Source organism: Mobula hypostoma, chromosome 28, assembly GCF_963921235.1.
Source record: "Mobula hypostoma chromosome 28, sMobHyp1.1, whole genome shotgun sequence".
NCBI lineage: Eukaryota > Metazoa > Chordata > Chondrichthyes > Myliobatiformes > Myliobatidae > Mobula > Mobula hypostoma.
Genome location: NC_086124.1, coordinates 5,333,436 through 5,352,350, shown reverse-complemented (window position 1 = coordinate 5,352,350; position 18,915 = coordinate 5,333,436). Strand labels below are relative to the sequence as shown.

Below are 18,915 nucleotides of genomic sequence, written 5' to 3'. Positions count from 1 at the left end.
AAATTCCTCCCCATCTGAAGGAACTTCCTTGTTTTTTGCAGCGTGGCCTAGGTTCTCCCACTATTAGAAACATCCACTGTATCTTTCACCTTCAATATTTGATACGTGTCCATCATATCCCCTCTCATTCTTCTAAACTGGCACAGAGCCATTAACCGCTCCTCATACTTAACCCTTTCACTCCCAGGGTCATTCCCATGAACCTCCTCTGGACCTTCTCAATGGCAGCACATCCTTTCTTTGATATGGGGCCCAGAACTGCTCACAATGCTCCAAATGCAATCTGAACAATGCCTTATAAGGCCTCAGCATTACATGCTTCTGTATTCTAGTCCTCTCAAAATGAACACTAACACTACATTTGCCTTCCTCACCACCATCTCAACCTTCAAGTTAAGCCTGAGGAAATTCTGCAGGAGGACTCCCTTGTCCCTCGGTACCTCTGTTTTCTGAAGTTGCTCTCTGTTCATGGCCGTACACTTTCCCAAATAAAGGCATCCGTTAGTCTTGCGAGACCATGGATCTGAGCCTGGAAAGTCTTCACTCTCCAGGGCGTAGGCCTGGGCAAGGTTGTATGGAAGACCAGCAGTTGCCCATGGTGCAAGTCTCCCCTCCCCACACCAATGTTGTCCAAGGGAAGGGCATTAGGACCCATACAGCTTGACACCGGTGTCGTCGCAGAGCAATTTGTGAACACTTTCCTACACTGTACATAATGACACCAATAACCCACAGTTGAATCATTATCAAGGCTAGGTCCATTAATGGGGGATTCAAAAGGTAAAATCTCCGGGTTGGACAACCACCTCTTGTCATCAGAGCTTGAGCACAATCAGATATGTAGAATATAGATCTTGGGGTCCAAGTTCATAGCTCCTTGAAAGTGGCTACACAGGTTGACAGAGTGGCTAAAAACAGTTATAGGATGCTTGCTGTTATTAGTCAAGGCATTACATTCAAAAGTCGAGAGGTTACGTTGCAACTCTATACAACTCTGGTTAGGCCACATCTGGATACTGCATACAGTTCTGGTCGTCCCACTACAGGAAAGATGTTGAGACTTTGGAGAGTTTGAAGAAGAGGTTTACCAGGACGCTGCCTGGTTCAGAGGGCATGTGCTATCATGAGAGGCTGGACAAACTTAGGCTGTTTTCTCTGGAGTGTCCGAGGCTGAGGGGAGATCTGATAGAGGTTTACAAGATGATGAGAGGCATAGATAGAGTGGACAGGGAGTATCTGTTTCCCAGGGTAGAAATGTCTAATACCAGAGGGCATGCATTGAAGATGAGAGGGGGTAAGTTCAAGGGGGATGTGAGGGGTAAGTTTTTCACTCAGAGAGTGGTGGATGCCTGGGATGTGCTGCCTGGTACAGTGATGAGGCAAATACATTGGAGGCTTTTAAGAGACGATTTGGTAGGCACATGGATGTGAGGAAGATGGAGGGATATGGACATGGTGTAGGTAGCAGGGATTAGTGTTTGGATATCTTTGACTTACTTAGCTGGTTTGGCACAACACTGTGGGCCTAATGGCCTGTTCCTGTGCTGTAGAACATTACAGCACAGTACAGACCTTTCCGCTCACAATGTGCCGACCTTTTAACTTGCTCTAAGATCAAGCTAACCCTTCCCTCCTATGCGCTGCAGTTGTCCACTTTTTCTTTCGGCCACGTGGCTGTCTGGGAGCCAACAGAGACAGTGACATGGGGATTAGGCCAGGGCACGGACACAAGGCCACAGGATCAGCCTTACTTTACTGAAGGACAGAGATCTGAGGAGCCACACATCATCATGTTCCTGTTTGCCACATTTCCACCACGTTAATGAAGAGGTACGTTATTTTACACAGAAAGTAGTGAGTGCGTGGAACGCGTGGCGGTCTATCGAGCCGGGGTGGTGGTAGAAAATTAATCTCAGGGCTGTATTTGGTGACATATACGTATTTTGATAATAAGTTGGCTTTGAACTTTGAACTTTAGAGCCAGATACATTAAAGGCATTCAAGAAACTCTGGGGTAGGCGCATAGATAACAGAAAATGGAGAGCTATGTAGGAGGGAAAAGCAAGATTGATCTTGGAGTAGGTCCAAAGGTTGGCACAGAACTCTGGGCTAAAGAAACTGTAATGTTCAATCTAATCCCTCAAGGCCTAGTGAGAATTTCAAGTCTGCAGCAGAGCTTTTATTAATCCATTGCTTGCAAGCGGCTGTCTCTGTGACCGGGGACTCTGGCGGAATTTTCCAGCCGGGGATGGGCAGCCGGCCTCCGCCGGGCCAGCCCCGGTGACCAGTTTGGCCGTCAGATGACGCAGCAGAGATTCGACACGGCCGCCCTGTCCGAGTTGAACTCCTGCAGCTCCTGGAGGTTCTGCTGCCGCTGGCGAAGCTCTTCCTGAAGCTGGTATTCTTCCTTAACCAAGGTGTCAATGATATCCTGCAGCTTCTTTACTTCGGCTGTCCATTTCTTATAGAGAAAGAGAGCGAAAGCGTGTGAATTTCAAGATAGTTTGATGTTATTTCCTGTACACAAAGTGTAAAGTAGAACAAAGTAATTTTTACTCTGGATCAATGCAGCCCAAAAAAACCAAAATAAGATAAAGAACACAATACAGTGATAATTTTAAAAGAACCCAATTAATACAAATATATAGATTGACTGTATGTTCATAAAGTGACACTAGGTTCAGGAGTTTCTGTACGTAAGGTGACTGACAGGAAATGATAAAGTAGTGGTGGTTGGGGCTGCGGTGGGGTGGGTTAGTGGGTGGAGGTATTTATCAGCCTTACTGCTTGGGGAAAGTAACTGTTTTTAGACCATAATTCATAGGAGCGGAATTAGGCCATTCAGTCTATTGAGTCCGGTCCACAATTTCATCATGATCCATTTCCCACTCAATCCCATTCTTCTTCAGTCTAGTGATGTTGGCGTGGATGCTACGTGTCCTCCCTGATGTAGGTGGGACAAACAGTCCACGAGCAGGCTGGGAGGAACCCTTCATGACGCTACTGGTCCTTTTCCGGCACCTTTCTGTATACTGAAAGTACATTTAATTATCAAAGCATATAGATAGTACATACTCTGAGATCTGTCTTCCACTCAGACGGCTATGAAACAAAGAACGATGGAACCCGTTCAAAGAAAAAGAAATCAACCTCCTCTCACTCATGCAGAAAAAAAACAAATCACGCAAACAGCAACAAAAAAAAAAGATCAATAACACAGGATATAAAATGCAAAATCAAAAGGTATATTACAGCAACACGCACAAAATGCTGGTGGAATGCAGCAGGCCAGGCAGCATCAATAGGAAAAAGAATAGTCAGGACGAAGGGTTTCGACCCAAAACGTCGACTGTGCTTCTTCCTATAGATGCTGCCTGGTCTGCTGCGTTCCACCAGCATTTTGTGTGTGTTACTTGAATTTCCAGCATCTGCAGATTTTCTCGTGTTTAGGTATATTACAGTTCAGCTTGTTAGCTGCAGGCTGCCCTGATTCAAAATCACCCAAACTAGCAACCAAAAAAGGAGCCACCAGAATCCTGAACACATCATAAATGTGAATGAGAGTCCACAATCCACAAATGTGCCCTTGATGGCGGGCATACAAACTCCTTACAGGCAGCAGCGGGAATTGAACCCGGGTCGCCCGTACTGTAAAGTGTTGTGCTGACCACTATGCTACCGTGTTACCCCATTATTCTTTAATGTGATTGGCTGCTCTGCCTGATGACATCACAGCTGCTGGGTGCCAGGATCCATTTTGAATTGAGGCCCGTCAGCAGCAGGCATTGCCTAGGGCAGGGGTTCCCAACCTATTTTTGATGGTACAGACCAATACCATTAAGCGAGGGGTCCATGGACCCCAGGTTGGAAATCCCTGTCCGATATTTATTGAGTGGTTCCTTTAGTCAAGACTTTTTGCCAGAGGAGATTCCAAATCTAGAGGTAGCGCAGTAGCAACGCTGTACAGTACCAGTGATCTGGGTTCAATTCCTGCTGTGGTCTGTAAGAAGTTTGCACTTTCTCCCCATGACCGCATGGGTTTCCTCTGCGGTTTCCACCCACATTTTAAGGGCGTACATTTTAGGGTTGGCAAGTTGCGGGTATGCTGCATTGGTGGTGGAACTTGGGGGCAGCCCCCACAGCACATCCTCAGACTGTGCTGGCCGCTGACGCAAATGATGCATTTCACTACACATTATGGTGGGCGCATTAGAAATGAAACTGATCTGATCTTTAACCATAGGGTGAGCAGTGAAAAATTTAACAAGTTGAAAAATGAAAACCTGCCCTGCGGGGCAACAAATTTCTTGCAGGGGTTGGTGAGTGTATGGAACGAGCTGCCAGAGGAAGTGGTTGAGGCAGGTACAATAGTATCATTTGGATAGGTTCTTTAAAGGTGTTATAGCCAGGGATGGTAGTGGGGACATGCTCCCTCTACCTATTAAATATTCCCAATGGTGTGTGACTCAATTAGCTTCTGACCACCAAGTCCAGATCCTGGTCTTCACGTGTGGCTTAGCTACTAAGCCCGGTGGAACCGTTTCTACTGACAGGGGAAGGGGCAAAGGGAGGTTACAGGCGCCTTAAAACCAGTCGTTTTGGGAAGATGGGGCTCGTCAGCCGTGGTTGGCAGTTCATCTAGGAGAAGGAAATCCGTGACCTCAAATCTCCGCTGCCTTACAGCTTTAACCACTCATGGGGAAGGCTTCGGGAGTAAACCCCGAGGGAAAAATCCAGAGATGGCAGTCCTACGTTGAGTTCAATGCTGACCGGCAACTCCTGCGACACTGCTGGTACCAAACTGTATCAGTCTCCCGTTCCTTTGGGTTCATCAGATGCGTGGAGAGGGGGAGTTTGCTACCTGGGTAACAGCTTGCTCTCTATATTGTACTGCCCTGGCTTGACTATCTAGACAGCTAGGATACAATATCCATGGTCGACCCTGACCCTGACTGACTGAGGATAGGTACATGAAGGGACATGGACCAAATACAGGAAATTGGGACTAGTTTGGGTGGGCATGGATTAGCGGGGCTGACGAGCATGTATCCATGCTCTATGACTCCCTAATCATTATTCTGCTGTTGACCACAAGATCCAGACCATAGTTTTGGTTCAAGCCCAACAGAACAAGGACGGGCTGCCCCCTGGATGGTTTCTGAACCCGGCGTATTACCTGTCTGCACCACTCCTGTATGGAACTTCCTGACAGTGGACCTTGGACGCTGCCATCCCTGCGTATGTACACTTCACCCTGGTCAGTCTCGTACAGAAAAATATCGCCGTCCTTACAGGGTGGGTGAACGGTCAGTCTCACGACCTTCAGAAAGAGCCCAGTGTCCCCGTCCTTGATAACCGGGAGGAAGCTGATGGAATAGGAAGTTGGGAAGAGCGGCGGTTTGAAGCCTTTCAGGATCGAATCTATCAGCAGTCTAACCCGATCTTCGTCCTTGTGGCTGCACTCCACCCCGCAGACGGTGCCGTCGTCGTTCACGCCCACGAACAGGCTACCCCCCTCGCTGTTGAGGAAGGCACAGATGTATTTCCTAACGTGGTTCTTCAGGGTCACGTTCAGGTACTCTCCGCCCCCTCGCTTGAATTCAACATTCCTCGTTTCACTCCCCATCAGCGTGCCATAAAACAAACGCTCCTGCCCGGAGATCTCCCCACCCATTATAGCGCTGTCGGACTTTGTCCCAGTCAGAGGTGTTGCTAAATGGTCGATGATCTTGCTTGGCAGCTGCATGGATTTTCCTGAGGGGCCTCCAGATGTCTCCTGAGTTTGATCTAGTCTCCTCTTGTCCTTTTGCTGTTGACTCTGGGATTCCTGTCTCAATGGATCGGCAGAACTGCTCTGGGAAGAATTGAGAGAAAGGTAAGATTAGTTTTATTTGTCACATGTACATCACAAATCAAAACATGCAGTGAAATGTGCCATTGGTGCCAACAACCAAAATAGTCTGAGGATGTACAAGAAGTTAGTGAGGCCAAGTTTGGAGTATTATGAGCAATTCTGGGCTCCTAAAATGAGATTTTGTGTTGAAGTTGTATAAGAAGATGGTAAGGTCTAATTTGGAGCATTGTGTGCAGTTTTGGTCACCTACCTACAGGAAAGATGTAAACAAGGTTGAAAGAGTATAGAGAAAATTTACAAGGATGTTACCGGGACTGGGAGACCTAAATTATAAGGAAAGAGTGAATAGATTAGAACTTCATTCCCTGGAATATAGAAAACTGATGGGAGATTTGGTAGAGGTATACAAAGTTATGAGGGGTACAGATAGGGTAAATGCAAGCAGGCTTTTTCCACTGAGGTTGGAAACATCTCTGCAACTAGAGGTCATGAGGGTAAAGGTGAAAAGTTTAAAGGGAACACGAGGGGAAATTTCTTCACTCGGAGCGTGGTGAGAGTGTGGTATGAGCTGCCAGTGCAGGTGGTGGATGCAGGTTTGATTTCAATGCTGAAGAGAAGTTTGTATAGATACATGGACAGTAGGGGTATGGGCAGCTATGGTCCGGGTGCAGGTCGATGGGAGTAAGAAGGTTAAATGGTTCAGTGCAGACTGGATGGGCTGAAGGGCCTGTTTCTGTGCTGTGCTTTTCTATGACATGTACATTGAAACTGTGAGATGCACCGTTGACGCCAACAACCAAATCTAGTCTGCGGATGTGTTGGGAGCAGCCTGCAAGCATCCCCATGCTTCCGGCTTCACCATAGCATGCCCACAACTTACTAACCCATATGCAAGTCTTTGGAGGAAACCAGAGCACCTGGATGAAATCCATGTGGTCACAGGGAATACATACAAACTCCTTACAGACAGTGTTGAAAATTGAACTCTTGGACCATTTTGAAATCTGATGTTGAGAGTCCTGATAAAGGGCCTTGGCCTGAAACTCTCTACTGCCCATTACGCCACTGGCATATAGGGCAGCAATGAAAGTCCTCCGTCTCTGACAGTGTTCTAAGCTTCCCTCATCGTGTCAGTAGTTCAGTTTTCACTGCTATCAGTCATCCAAGTCCCGGGTGGAGACTCAGGAATACTGTTGCACTCAGATGTAGAAGAATTCCTCATTGCTGCTTCAGGGTCGTTAGCCCTGAGCTGAACCCCTGAACCTGGAGGACCGGTGAACCACTCTTAGTCTGGCCTCTACCCTTTGACCTGTTTGGCATGGGTGACCCTACCAAGAGGCAAAGTGTAAAGCCCTGACTCCAGACAACAAAGCTCCTCCGGGTCATTGAGGCACGCGAGCCTGCAAACCCTACGACAAGGTTGTGGTCCTGTTGGGGATTGACCTGAAACATCAACTGTTTAGTCCTCTCTATTGATGTATTCTGATCTGCTGAGTTCCTCCAACACTTTGTGTGTGTTGCTCATTTTGTTTATTGTTGTATTTGTGTTTGTTATCACCATATGGGGTGGCAGGGTAGAGATACGTCTCTACCAAAGGAGGTGCAAGGTGCTCCTTCCCTCCGCTAGCCTGTAGGTCACCCTCGGGCAAGGTGTAGCACCTGCTTTGCCCCCGATCAGGGTCACATGAAACCATGGGAGCAGGTGGTGGATGGTCGTATGAGCAGCTGGTGCATAACACAAGTCCTGGTTATACAACCACTAATGCCAGGCAATCTCTGAAGAGTATTGATAATGGCTGGGGTCACCTGTCTTGTAAAGACACTGCCCAGAAGGCGGCAACTGAAAACTTCTTCTGTAGATAAGTTTGCCAAGAACAGTCATGGTCATGGGACCATGATCGCCCATGTCATATGACATGTCACATAATGATGATGATCACCATATATAATACTGTTCAATCTGATTTTCCTGCAAACAAGAATTTCTTTGTTACCTTGGTGTATATGACAATAAACTGAATTGAAATCAGAAATAATTTAGGGAGGTTATAAGTAACATTTCTGGTATCTCAAACAATAGAGGCATGACAGTTCCCTTACCTTGTCGGAGGTGTGCTCTGAAAATTCACGGATATCCTTGGCTACTTTTAGCATCTTTCCTTTAACTACTAACCCCTTCATGTCATTCACCTCCAAAATACCAGGATCTTGTAGTTCTTGCAAGACCTTTTGAACTTCACTGTCCTTTTTCAGCCGTATATACGCATGGGCTCGCTTGTGCTTCTTGAAGACCTCGATGTCATGTCTCTGCAGGACGGTGCCAACCGAAGCAAATAAATCTTTCAGTTTGTAGCTCAGCTGCTCCTTGGAGTAATCCGGATTTAAGTTACCCACGAACACTGACAGACAAGGAGATTGGACACTGTCATCATCCATGGCTCTACTAAAAGAGCACTTCCTGCATTCGGTTGAGGTTGGAGAGATCCCTCACATGTTTGGTGCTGTGCCTGATGTTCCCATGGTCCCAGAGGACTGGAAGGTCAAAACTCCTTGCTGAGACTTTCCCCTCGGATTAAGGGCAGAAATTCTCTTCCTGAAAGAGAATATGGAGAATATTGAGAGTCGTTTTGGGCACCGTATCTAAGAAAAGATGTGTTGGCATTGGAGAAGGTCCAGAGGTGGTTCCCATGAATGGCCCAAATCTGCTCCTAGATCTTATGGTCTTATTAGTTTTTTTTGTATTTGCAGTTTGTCTTCTTTTGCACATTGGTTGTTTATCAGTGTTTGTGTGTAGTTTTCCATTGATTCTATTGTATTTCTTTGCTCTGCTGAGAAGGCCCGCAAGAAAATGAATCTCAGGGTTGTATATGGTGTCATCCATATACATTGTTAATGGATTTACTTTGAACAGTTGAAGTACAAGAAGGCCTGGGGATAGCTAATATTGTTTATTCTAGGGGTTCCCAAGCTGGGGTCCACAAACCCCTCGGTTAATGGCACAAAAAAGATTGGGAAACCCTGCTTTATTCGAAAAGGGCAGTAGGGTTAAGGTAGGAAACTCTGGACCAGTTAACCTGACATCAGGAGCAAGGAAATTCCATGGGCATGCTTATGTGCACCTGGAAAGGCAGAGGGTGATTAGAGAAAATCAGAATCTTTTTGTTCAAATGAATCCTGTTTCAAAAATCCTTAAAAGTTTCTGTTTATTGAGGTACAGCTGGTGTCTTGGGGTGCAAATTCATAGCTTCCTGAAAATGGAGACGTAGGTGGATAGGATAGTGAAGAAGACATTTGGCTTGCTCGTGTACACAGGCTGAAGCACTGAGCGTGAGAGGTGGGATGTCACGGCGTAGCTATACAAAACATTGATCAGGCCGCACTTGGAATCTCGTGTGTATTGGGAACGGTACGGTAGTGTGGTGGTTATCACAACGCTTTACAGTACAGCTGACCCGGGTTCGATTCCCGCCCCTGCCTGTAAGGAGTTTGTACGTTCTCCCCGTGACCACTTAGGTTTCCTCCGGATGCTCCAATTTTATTATCAGAGTATCACTATACAACCTGGAATTCTTCCTCTTCACAGGCACCCGCGAGAAACAGCAGAATCCCAAAAGAATGTTAGATCTCCAAAACCCCCTCTCCCCTGCGCAAGCAGCAAAGCATCAGCCTCCTCCCCACCCATTTCAGCAAAAAACTGTCAGCACCCACCAAGCAACAGCAAAGCACCCAACGAGAGACCGTGATATGCAGTCACCAAAAACTACTGTTCACCCGACAACTCAACATGCCACAGGTGCTCTCTCTCACTAACAAGGGACGGAGAAGTGTCCCCCCATCCACAGTGAAAGGAGAGATGAACAGTCGCTTTTTACCCCCTCCTGCATTCCAATGATGTACCAGTTGGTAGGTTAATTGGTCATTGCAGATGTCCCGCGAATAAGCTAGGATTAGATCGGGGAATTTCTGGGCAGTGTGGCTCAAAGGGCCGGAAGGCTCTATTCCACACCGTATCTCAATAAACAGTAAATAAATAAATTTTAATCATCGCACTACAGCAAAGATCTTATGGCACTGGAAACAAAGTTCAAAGTTATATAGGCATCCATTAGTCTCATGAGACCATGGATTTGCGCCTTGGAAGGTTTCCAGGGCGCAGGCCTGGGCAAGGTTGTATGGAAGACCAGCAGTTGCCCATGCTGCAAGTCTTCCCTCTCCACGCCACCGATGTTGTCCAAGGGGAGGGCATTAGGACCCATACAGCTTGGCACCGGTGTCGTCGCAGAGCAATGTGTGGTTAAGTGCCTTGCTCAAGGACACAACATGCTGCCTCAGCCAAGGCTCGAACTAGCGACCTTCAAATCACTAGACCGATGCCTTAACCACTTGGCCACACGCCAACAAAGTTCAAAGTAAATTTATTATTATATGTATACCACCCTGAGATTCATTTTCTTGAAGGCATTCACAGTAAATACAAAGAAACACAATGGAATCGTTGAAGTTGTACAAGACATTGATGAGGCCTAATTTGGAGTATCGTATCCAGTTCAGGTCACCTATCTACAGGAGAGATGTAAATAAAGTTGAAAGAGTACAGAGAAAAATTGCAAGGATGCTGTTGGGTCTGAAGGAGCTGAGTGATAAGGAATGATTCAATAGGTTAGGACTTTATTCCTTGGAATGTAGATGACTGAGAGGAGATTTGATACATGTCTACAAAATTATGAAGGGGAGTGATAGTGTAAATGAAAGGAAGCAGGCTTTTTCCACTGAAGTGGGATGACAACTGGAGGTAATGGGGTAATGGGTTAAGGGTGAAAGGTGAAAAGTGTAAGGGGAATATGAGGGGAAACTTCTTCGCTCTGAGGGTGGTGATAGCTGCCTGTGCAAGTGGTGCATGTGAGTTTGATTTCAACGTTTAAGAGAAGTTTGGACAGGTACATGGATGGTAGGGATATGGAGGGCTATGGTCCTGATGCAGGTCGATGGGAGTAAACGGTTGTGGTATGGACTAGATGGGCCGATGGGCCTGTTTTGGTGCTGTCCTTTTCCATGAATCTATGACTTTAAGGATGCCCAACAGAATGGAGTGCAAAAAGAAAATGGGTTTGTTCTCACGGGAATGTAGGGCGCTGAGGAGTAACCTTATCAAATTATGAAAAACATGATGAAAATATGAAATTATATACCATGAAATGATTAAAGATATTATGATGTTATGAAATTATGAAAAGCAGAGTTGCAGAGAATTGTAAACTCAGTCAGCTCCATCATGGGCACTAGCCTCCATAGTACCTGAGACATCTTCAAGGAGTGGTACTTCAGAAAAGCATTAAGAACCCCCCATCACCCAGCACCTGCCCTCTTCTCATTGTTACAACCAGGAAGGAGGTACAGGAGCCTGAAGACACGCACTCGATGATTCAGGAACAGCATCATTCCCTCTGCCATCCAATTTCTGAATGGATATTGAACTCATGAACACTACCTCACTATTTTTTATTTCTATTTTGCACTACCTATTTAACTATATATGTATGTGTGTGTGTATATATATATATATATGTATGTGTATATATATATATACACATATATATATATATATATACACACACACACATATATGTATATATGTATTTATTGTAATTCAGTTTTTTTTCCTCTTTATTATGTATTGCATTGTACTGCTGCCGCAAAGTTAACAAATTCAGCGACATAGGCCAATGATATTAAACCTGATTCTGATTTTTTTCTTTTAATTTCCACTCACACGCCCACAAATTTCTTTCCAACCACTAGGAGTAATTTACCACTGCCTATTAACAGGAGGCATCTATCCCTACGGACCCTCACATCTTGGACAAGCCCTCCTCTCACTAGTACCATCAGTGAGAATGATCCTGGGAATGAAATGGTTAATGTATGATGAGCATTTGAAGGTTCTGGGCCTGTACTGATTGGAGAATGAGGGGGAATCTCATTAAAACCTACTGAATATTGAAAAGCCTAGAAAGAGTACACGTGAAGAGGATGTTTACACTGGACTGAGAGTCTAGGACCAGAGGGCACAGCCTCAGAAAACAAACACGATCCTTTACAACAGAGATGAGGTGGAATTTCTTTAGCCACAGGTTGGTGAATCTGTGGAGCTCAGATTTCAAAGTGAATTTTATTATCAAAGTACATGTCACCATATACAAGCCTGAAATTCTTTTTCCTGTGGGCAGAAATGAATAGCGATTTCATAACAAGAACATAAGATAATGAGATGAAGAGAAGGAGGAGGGGACCCGGGGGGAAGTAATAGGCAGGTGAGAAGAGGTAAGGGGCTGGAGTGGGGAATGGAAAAGGTGGGAGAGGGAGGTGGAGGGGAAGTGTTTTTTTTCAAACAGGATGGAGAAGTCGATATTCTTGCCATCAGGTCGGAGGGTTCCCTGACATTATAAGGTGTTTCTCCTCCACCTGGAGGGTGGCCTCATCGTAGCACAAGATGAAGCCATGGACCAATATTTTAGAATGGGACTGGGAATGGGAATTAAGACGCTTGGCCACAGGGAAGTCCTGCTCTTGGCAGATGGAGCGGAGGAGCTCGACGAAGCGATCCCCCCACCAATTTACAAACAGGAGAAAATCTGCAGGTGCCGGAAATCCAAGGCAACAACGGGTCGCAGAGGAAATTTCGGCTGATCAACACAGATGGTCCCCGATTTGGAAGGGGGGGGGAGTCTCGGGTGGGGTTTTAAATGCCCGTGTCTAATTGCGACCTTTGTACGGATCTCTTACGCACTCGACCCAGTGTCTAAATTTTGTCTACATCGTGGGCTTATGTGTGTGTTTGGGGGGTGGGGGGAGACCAGAAATACCTTTATCATCGGTGTTTTCCTCTGCTGTCTGTGAGTGATTTGATGCACCCTGTGCCCTGATGTAATAAAGCGCCGTCAGATGTGATGCAAAGCGCTGATGTAAAGCCGCCAAAGTGAATCCCACGGCGGCTCCTCTCCAACGGCGCAGGGGGAAAAGCACTTTCATTGCTTCGAAGGCACGGCTGAAAGCCAATGAGCAGAAATGAGACCATTCGGTCAATCGAGATCCATTCATACTGGCGATTTATTAGTCCTCGCAACACCATTCTCCCGCCTTCTCTCCGACGCCCTTACCAATCAAGAACCTATCAACCTCCACTTCAAATACACCCAGCGAACTGGCCTCCACAGCTGCTTGAGGTAATGAATTCCACAGGTTCACCAGCCTTGGGCTTTAAAAAATCCTTTTAAATCTCTTTTTCAAGGGGACGTCCTTGTTTTTTGGAGGCTGTGCCCACTGGTCCTTGCTATAGGAAACATCCTCTCCACGGCCACTCGCTCTAGGCCTTCCGGCATTCGATGTGGGGAAGATGAAATCTCTCTCCTCTCGACTCTTTCCTGCGGTTTAATGGTGAACAGATGAGGGAGGCCTCGCTGATCCGGGTTGGTGTAGTCCAAAGTTTTCCATGCGTCATCGACACCTCGGGCGGATTCAGAATCAAGTAAGTGTACAGTACCACACACACAAAAAATGCTGGTGACCGCAGTAGGTCGGGCAGCATCTACAGTGTACAGTACCTACAGATTAGCTTTACTTAATGCGACGTTTGCAAGGGGGGGAGCACCCACATCCGACGCTAACATAGAACATCTAGAGGGAACTCACATGGTCGCGGGAGAACATACACACTCCTTACCGGCGGCGGCAGGAGTTGAACCCGGGTCATCAGTGCTGTAGGAGATTGCGCTAACCACTACGCTAACATGCTTAATGCCCGTTACACCGCTGGCGTTTAGCGTACCAATGAAGGTCCTCCATCTCTGTCCGTCCTCGACCAACTTTTCTATTGTACCCCAGGTGTGGAGCCGCTAACTAATCTATGACTTTAGTTCTAGTTTCACCCAACCTCAGTGGAAAAACCCTGTGTGCATTTACCACATCCATACCCCTCTTAATTTTGTATACCTCTGTCAACTCTCCCCTCATTCTCCAAGGGAAAAAATGTCTATACAGGAGCAAGCCACCAACAGATTTTACAATAAATTATTGGTTTATTTCAGGAACAAAGTTAAGGGTTAGGGTTAACCTCTCCATTTAAATGACATGAGACCAAGCCTAACATTCGTGCACACCGGGACCTTTGTGAGACCAAGGAAATTGTAATTGTGTCATAGTCTTGTGACTGGCCACGTCTGCAAAACCATTAATCAACGCAGACCATTCACCTATGCGTGATTCAGAATCTCAGTTATTAGCGGTCAATAATCAGACACTTGTCTATTACTTCCACCCTGGGCCCCCTTCCTCCTATGGTCCATTCTCTGCTATCAGGTTCTTTCTTCTCCAGCCCTTGACCTTTCCCACCCATCTGGCTTCACCTAGCGCCTTCCAGCTAGACTCTCTCACCCTCCCCCACCCTCCACTTTTCAGTCCTGAGGAAGGGTCTCGGCCCGAAACATCAACTGTCTACTCTTCTGTAGGTGCTGCTTGACCTGTTGAGTTCATTCAGCATTTTGTGTGTGTTCCCGTGGATTTCTAGCATATACAGTTTCTCGTGTTTGTGATTAACTCAAGTTGAAAATGTATTTCGGAGGAAGCCACGCGGCCCAAGCTATTGATAATTAATGGCTTCAGGCATTCCTTGCAACAGAGGAAACTGAGGTGGCAACTAATCCCACGGGCAATGAACAGCTGACTGGAAAGGGTACAGCAGTCTGATTAGCCAGAGACAAAGGACCCCTTCAGATCCTACCATCTGTATTTCAACACCGACAAAACGGCTTGTTGGGCTGTCCCCTGCTGTAGATACCAAAGATTGAGGTCTGTGCATTCGTTGAGGATTTGGGGCCACCGTTCTGGAATGTGATGCTCCTCTGTACACCAGCTCACTCAAACCTGAAGGTTGTTTTATTGCTTTCACCAATGTTTTAGACCAGGACCCATCCTCAGGACTGAGGGGGAAGGGGGAAGATGCCAGAATGAAACGGTGGGAAGGGAAGGGAAGGAAAATAGACTAGCTGGAAGGCAGTAGGTGAAGTCGGATGAGGGCAAAAGGTTAAGGACTGGAGAAGAAAGAGTCAGACAGGAGAGAAGAATGGAGGTGTATAGTGGAATTCTCTGCCACAGGAAACAGTTGAGGCCAGTTCATTGGCTATATTTAAGAGGGAGTTAAATATGGCCCTTGTGGCTAAAGGGATCGGGGGTATGGAGGGAAGGCTGGTACAGGATTTTGAGTTGGATGATCAGCCATGATCATACTGAATGGCGGTGCAGGCTCGAAGGGCCGAATGGCCTTTTCCTGCACCTATTTTCTATGTTTCTATAGATCGGGTAAATGCAAGCAGGCTTTTTTCCACTGAGGTTAGGTGGGACAACAATCAGAGGTCATGGGTTAAGGATGAAAGGTGAAAAGTTTAAGGGGAATACGAGGGGAACTTCACTCAGTGTCGTGAAAGTGTTGAAGGAGCTGCCAGCACTAGTAAGCTTGATTTCAATGTTTAAGAGAAGTTTGGATAGGTACATGGATAGTAGAGGTATAGAGGGCTATGGTCCCAGTGCAGGTCTATGGGAGTGCCGAGTTTAAATGGTTTCAGCATAGATTAGATGGGCTGAAGGGCCTGTTTTTGTGATGTACTTTTTCTATGACTCTGACTCTATAAATGGAATTTAACCTTTGGGGTTAAATATTGGGGTGTATTTTGGAGTTTTTGCAAAAATTAATTTCACCAGCAAAACCAATCTTCAGACCTGAACAGGGATTGTAGATTGAATTTAAAATGCAGCCCTGAACAATAGTTTTCCTGGACCTGTGGACTGGAGTTGATTGCAAACCAGACAGTGTTGATTAACATTCATTTTGGGTGTCTGGAGTGTGGGTGTGAAGGTGTGTGAATACTGTATGTAATTCAAAGGAAGCATTGTAGATACATTGTAACTATAGAATTGTCCTGCTGTTATCTTTGATCTTCAGCATATAAAATGTCATGTAATATTGGATTGAACAGGACTCCCCCTCCAAGTGTGTCTCAATATGAAGCCCACTGCTCATTTCTATTGAATAAAACACTTCTATATCCGCTAGCTTTAGTGTTTCACTGGTGACTTTGTTCATATTACAACAGTAAACACAGTAAAGTCTGCAAATGCTGGAAATCCAAAGCAACACACACAAAATGCTGGAGGAACGCAACAGGTCAAGCAGCACCTATGGAAATGAATACGAAAAGTCAACCTTTCGGGCTGAAACCCTTCTTCAGGACTGAGAAGGAAGGGGGAAGATGCCAGAATAAAAAGGTGGGTGGGTGGGTGGGGGGGGGAGGGGAAGGAGGCTAACTAGAAGGTGATAGAAAGAGCCAGGAGGGTGAAAAGTTAAAGGTCTGGAGAAAGAGGAATCCTTGGCGTCTTTGTTACAGTGCTTGACTATCATGGAAGTGTCAAGTTGAAGATCTTTTTTAAAAAAAAATATTCTTCTTTAAAAAGTTTCTCTGACTAACCCACTGCCCATCTCTTGTCCCGAGCCTTGGATGAGTTGTAGTAAGTCGAGTGATCAGCCAGGAAATGTGGTGAAGATTTCTGCTTCTGTCCCTCTTTCAGACCAACATCTCCACCCCCTTCCCCTCAGGCTGAGCAATTCTGCTCTCAATTCCAAGCTGACCCCCGTGTTCTCAGTTGGCCAAGGGATTAGAAAGATTCAGCAAATAGGCTAAGTAAACAGACCATGGGAAAACACAGACTGTGTCTATCACTCTCTGAGTTTCACATTTTGCCTAGTATTGCATTAATCAATGAACACCATCATTTCAAGACAGTTTCCAATTGGTGGAGTCTTTCACAGCAACGTGCACTGACCTGCATAGAAGATTGGCTGACTGGCTGGAGGCAAAGTGTGGGAATAAAGGGGGCCTTTACTGGTTGGCTGCCGATGACTTGTGGTGTTCGTCTCAGGTCAGCTTTGGGACCACTTGGTTTCACGCTATTTGTCAATGATTTGGATGACGGAATTAATGGCTTTATGGTCAAGTTTGTGGATGATTCCAAGGTTGGCGGTGTTGAAGCAGAGAGTCTGCAGAAGGACTTAGATTGGGAGGATGGGCAAATAAGTGGCAGATGGAAGTCCTGACGAAGGGTCTCGGCCTGAAACTTCGACTGCGCCTCTTCCTATAGATGCTGCTTGGCCTGCTGCGTTCACCAGCAACTTTGATGTGTGTTGCTTGAATTTCCAGCATCTGCAGAATTCCTGTTGTTTATAGTGTATGATCATGCACTTTGCTAGAAGGAATAAATGGGGAGAAAATTTTAAAAGTCAGAGGTGTAAAGGGACTTGGGAGTACTTGTGCAGAATTCCCTAGAAGTTAACTTGCCTGAAGTTTGAGTCTGAAATAAGGAAGGCAAATGCAATGTTAGCATTCATTTCAAGAGACCTAGACTTTAGGAACAAGGGTGTAACGCTGAGGCTTTATAAGGCATTGATTAGACCGCACCTGGAGTATTGTGAACAGCATTGGGTCCCTTATCTAAAGAAAAGATGTGCTGGCATTGGGGAGGGTCCAGAGGAGGTTCATGAAAATGATTCTGGAAACAATAGGGCTAATGTATCAGGAACATTCGATGGCTCTTGACTTGTACTCGTTGGAGTTCAGAAGAATGTGAGGGGACCTCATTGAAATCTATCAAATATTGAAAGAGCTAGATAGAGTGGATGTGAAGATGTTTCTTATAATGAGGGAGTCTAGGACCAGAAGGCACAGCCTCAGAATGGAAGGGCATCAATTTAAAACAGAGATGAGGGGGGATTTCTTCTGCCAGTGGAATTTATTGCCATGGATGGCCAGGCCATTGAGTATACTAAAAGCAGGGCTAGATAGGTTTTTGGTTAGTCAGGCTGGGGGCTAATGGGGAGAAGGCAGGGAAAATAAATTAGTCATGATGGAATAGTGGAGCAGACTTGATGAGCCAAATGGCCTAATTCTGTTTCTAGGTTTTATGGTCCAAGGTGTTTGGTGTGCATAAATTATTCCAGGGAAAAGGCCTTTTATGTCACCTGACCTAGAACCCCCAAAGGATCAAACTCAAAATTCTGCCCAGAGCCAAGTATGTCCTGGTGTAGAAATAGAACATCTTACTTTGTCTTGTATCCTGAACATCACCTTGAATGAGGAAATCATCTGATGAGAATGGAAGGTCAGTCGAGGCTATCGATAAGATGAAGACAGGAATTCAGTCCAGAGCAAAAGTGATGGGTGAGTGATATTGAAGAGAGGTCACGCTAAACAGAATTTATATTTGTGCCTATCCAGAAGCATTAAAGCATCTGCAGTTCATTGACCTGGGGACTAAAAGGTTGTGTAGCAATTAGCATAACACTCTTTCAACACCAGTGACCTGGGTTCAATTCTACCCAGCGCTGTCAGTAGGGAGTTTGTACGTTCCCCCTGTGACTGCAGATGTTTCCTCCAGATGCTCTGGTGCCTTCCCTCAGTCCGAGAACACATGGTTAGTGGGCTAATTGGCCACACGGGTGTAATTGGGTGGCCTGGGGTTATTGGGCCAGAAGGGCCTGTTACCGTTTTCTTTTTTTTAAAAAAAAACCTTTTGCAATTAATTAGTTCACTCTTAGTTCAGCCCATGCTGCAGAGAGGTTGTTTCAATAGCCACAAAGGTCTTGGACGATATCTGTGTCCGTTTGTGTTCTTGTCCAATCCATGATGACAAATCAGCTCTTGCAATACTTAAACATATCTAAGACTAAGACTTATTGGAGAGAAAATTCAAAAATTTGAGGTGCAAAAGGACATGGGAGTCCTCGTGTAGAATTCCCTTAATGTTAATTTGGTTGAGTCAGTGTTGAGAAAGGCAAATGCGATGTTAGCACTCATTTCGAGAGGACTAGAATATAAAAACAAGGATGTAATGTTGAGGCTTTATAAGGCCCAGATGAGGCCTTACTTGAGTATTGTGAGCAGTTTTGGTCCCCTTATAGGACATTAAGACCATAAGATATAGGAGCAGAATTAGGCCATTTGGCCCATCGAGTCTGC

The 18,915-nt window shown here is 45.7% G+C and overlaps 1 protein-coding gene across 1 annotated transcript; it reads right to left on the bottom strand.

Annotated features, from left to right (window-relative positions):
- Positions 1 to 1,347: 1,347 nt before the first annotated feature.
- On the bottom strand, positions 1,348 to 16,863 carry LOC134339048 (schlafen-like protein 1). Its single transcript, XM_063035322.1, has 4 exons — positions 16,727 to 16,863; positions 7,955 to 8,447; positions 5,177 to 5,854; positions 1,348 to 2,461 (listed from the first exon to the last, which is right to left on the bottom strand). The coding sequence occupies exons 2-4, from the start codon at positions 8,288 to 8,290 to the stop codon at positions 2,297 to 2,299; spliced, it is 1,179 nt and encodes a 392-aa protein (XP_062891392.1). The 5' UTR covers positions 8,291 to 8,447; positions 16,727 to 16,863; the 3' UTR covers positions 1,348 to 2,296.
- Positions 16,864 to 18,915: the final 2,052 nt, after the last annotated feature.

Bases quoted from the DNA above. Each gene is read 5' to 3' on its own strand.
- LOC134339048 (XM_063035322.1), bottom strand. From the start codon at position 8,290: ATGGATGATGACAGTGTCCAATCTCCTTGTCTGTCAGTGTTCGTGGGT. The intron at 5,855-7,954 runs GTAAGGGAACTG...AATTCTTCCCAG, and splicing joins CAGAGCACACCTCCGACAAG to AGCAGTTCTGCCGATCCATT. The intron at 2,462-5,176 runs GTAATACGCCGG...TTTCTCTATAAG, and splicing joins TACAGGAGTGGTGCAGACAG to AAATGGACAGCCGAAGTAAA.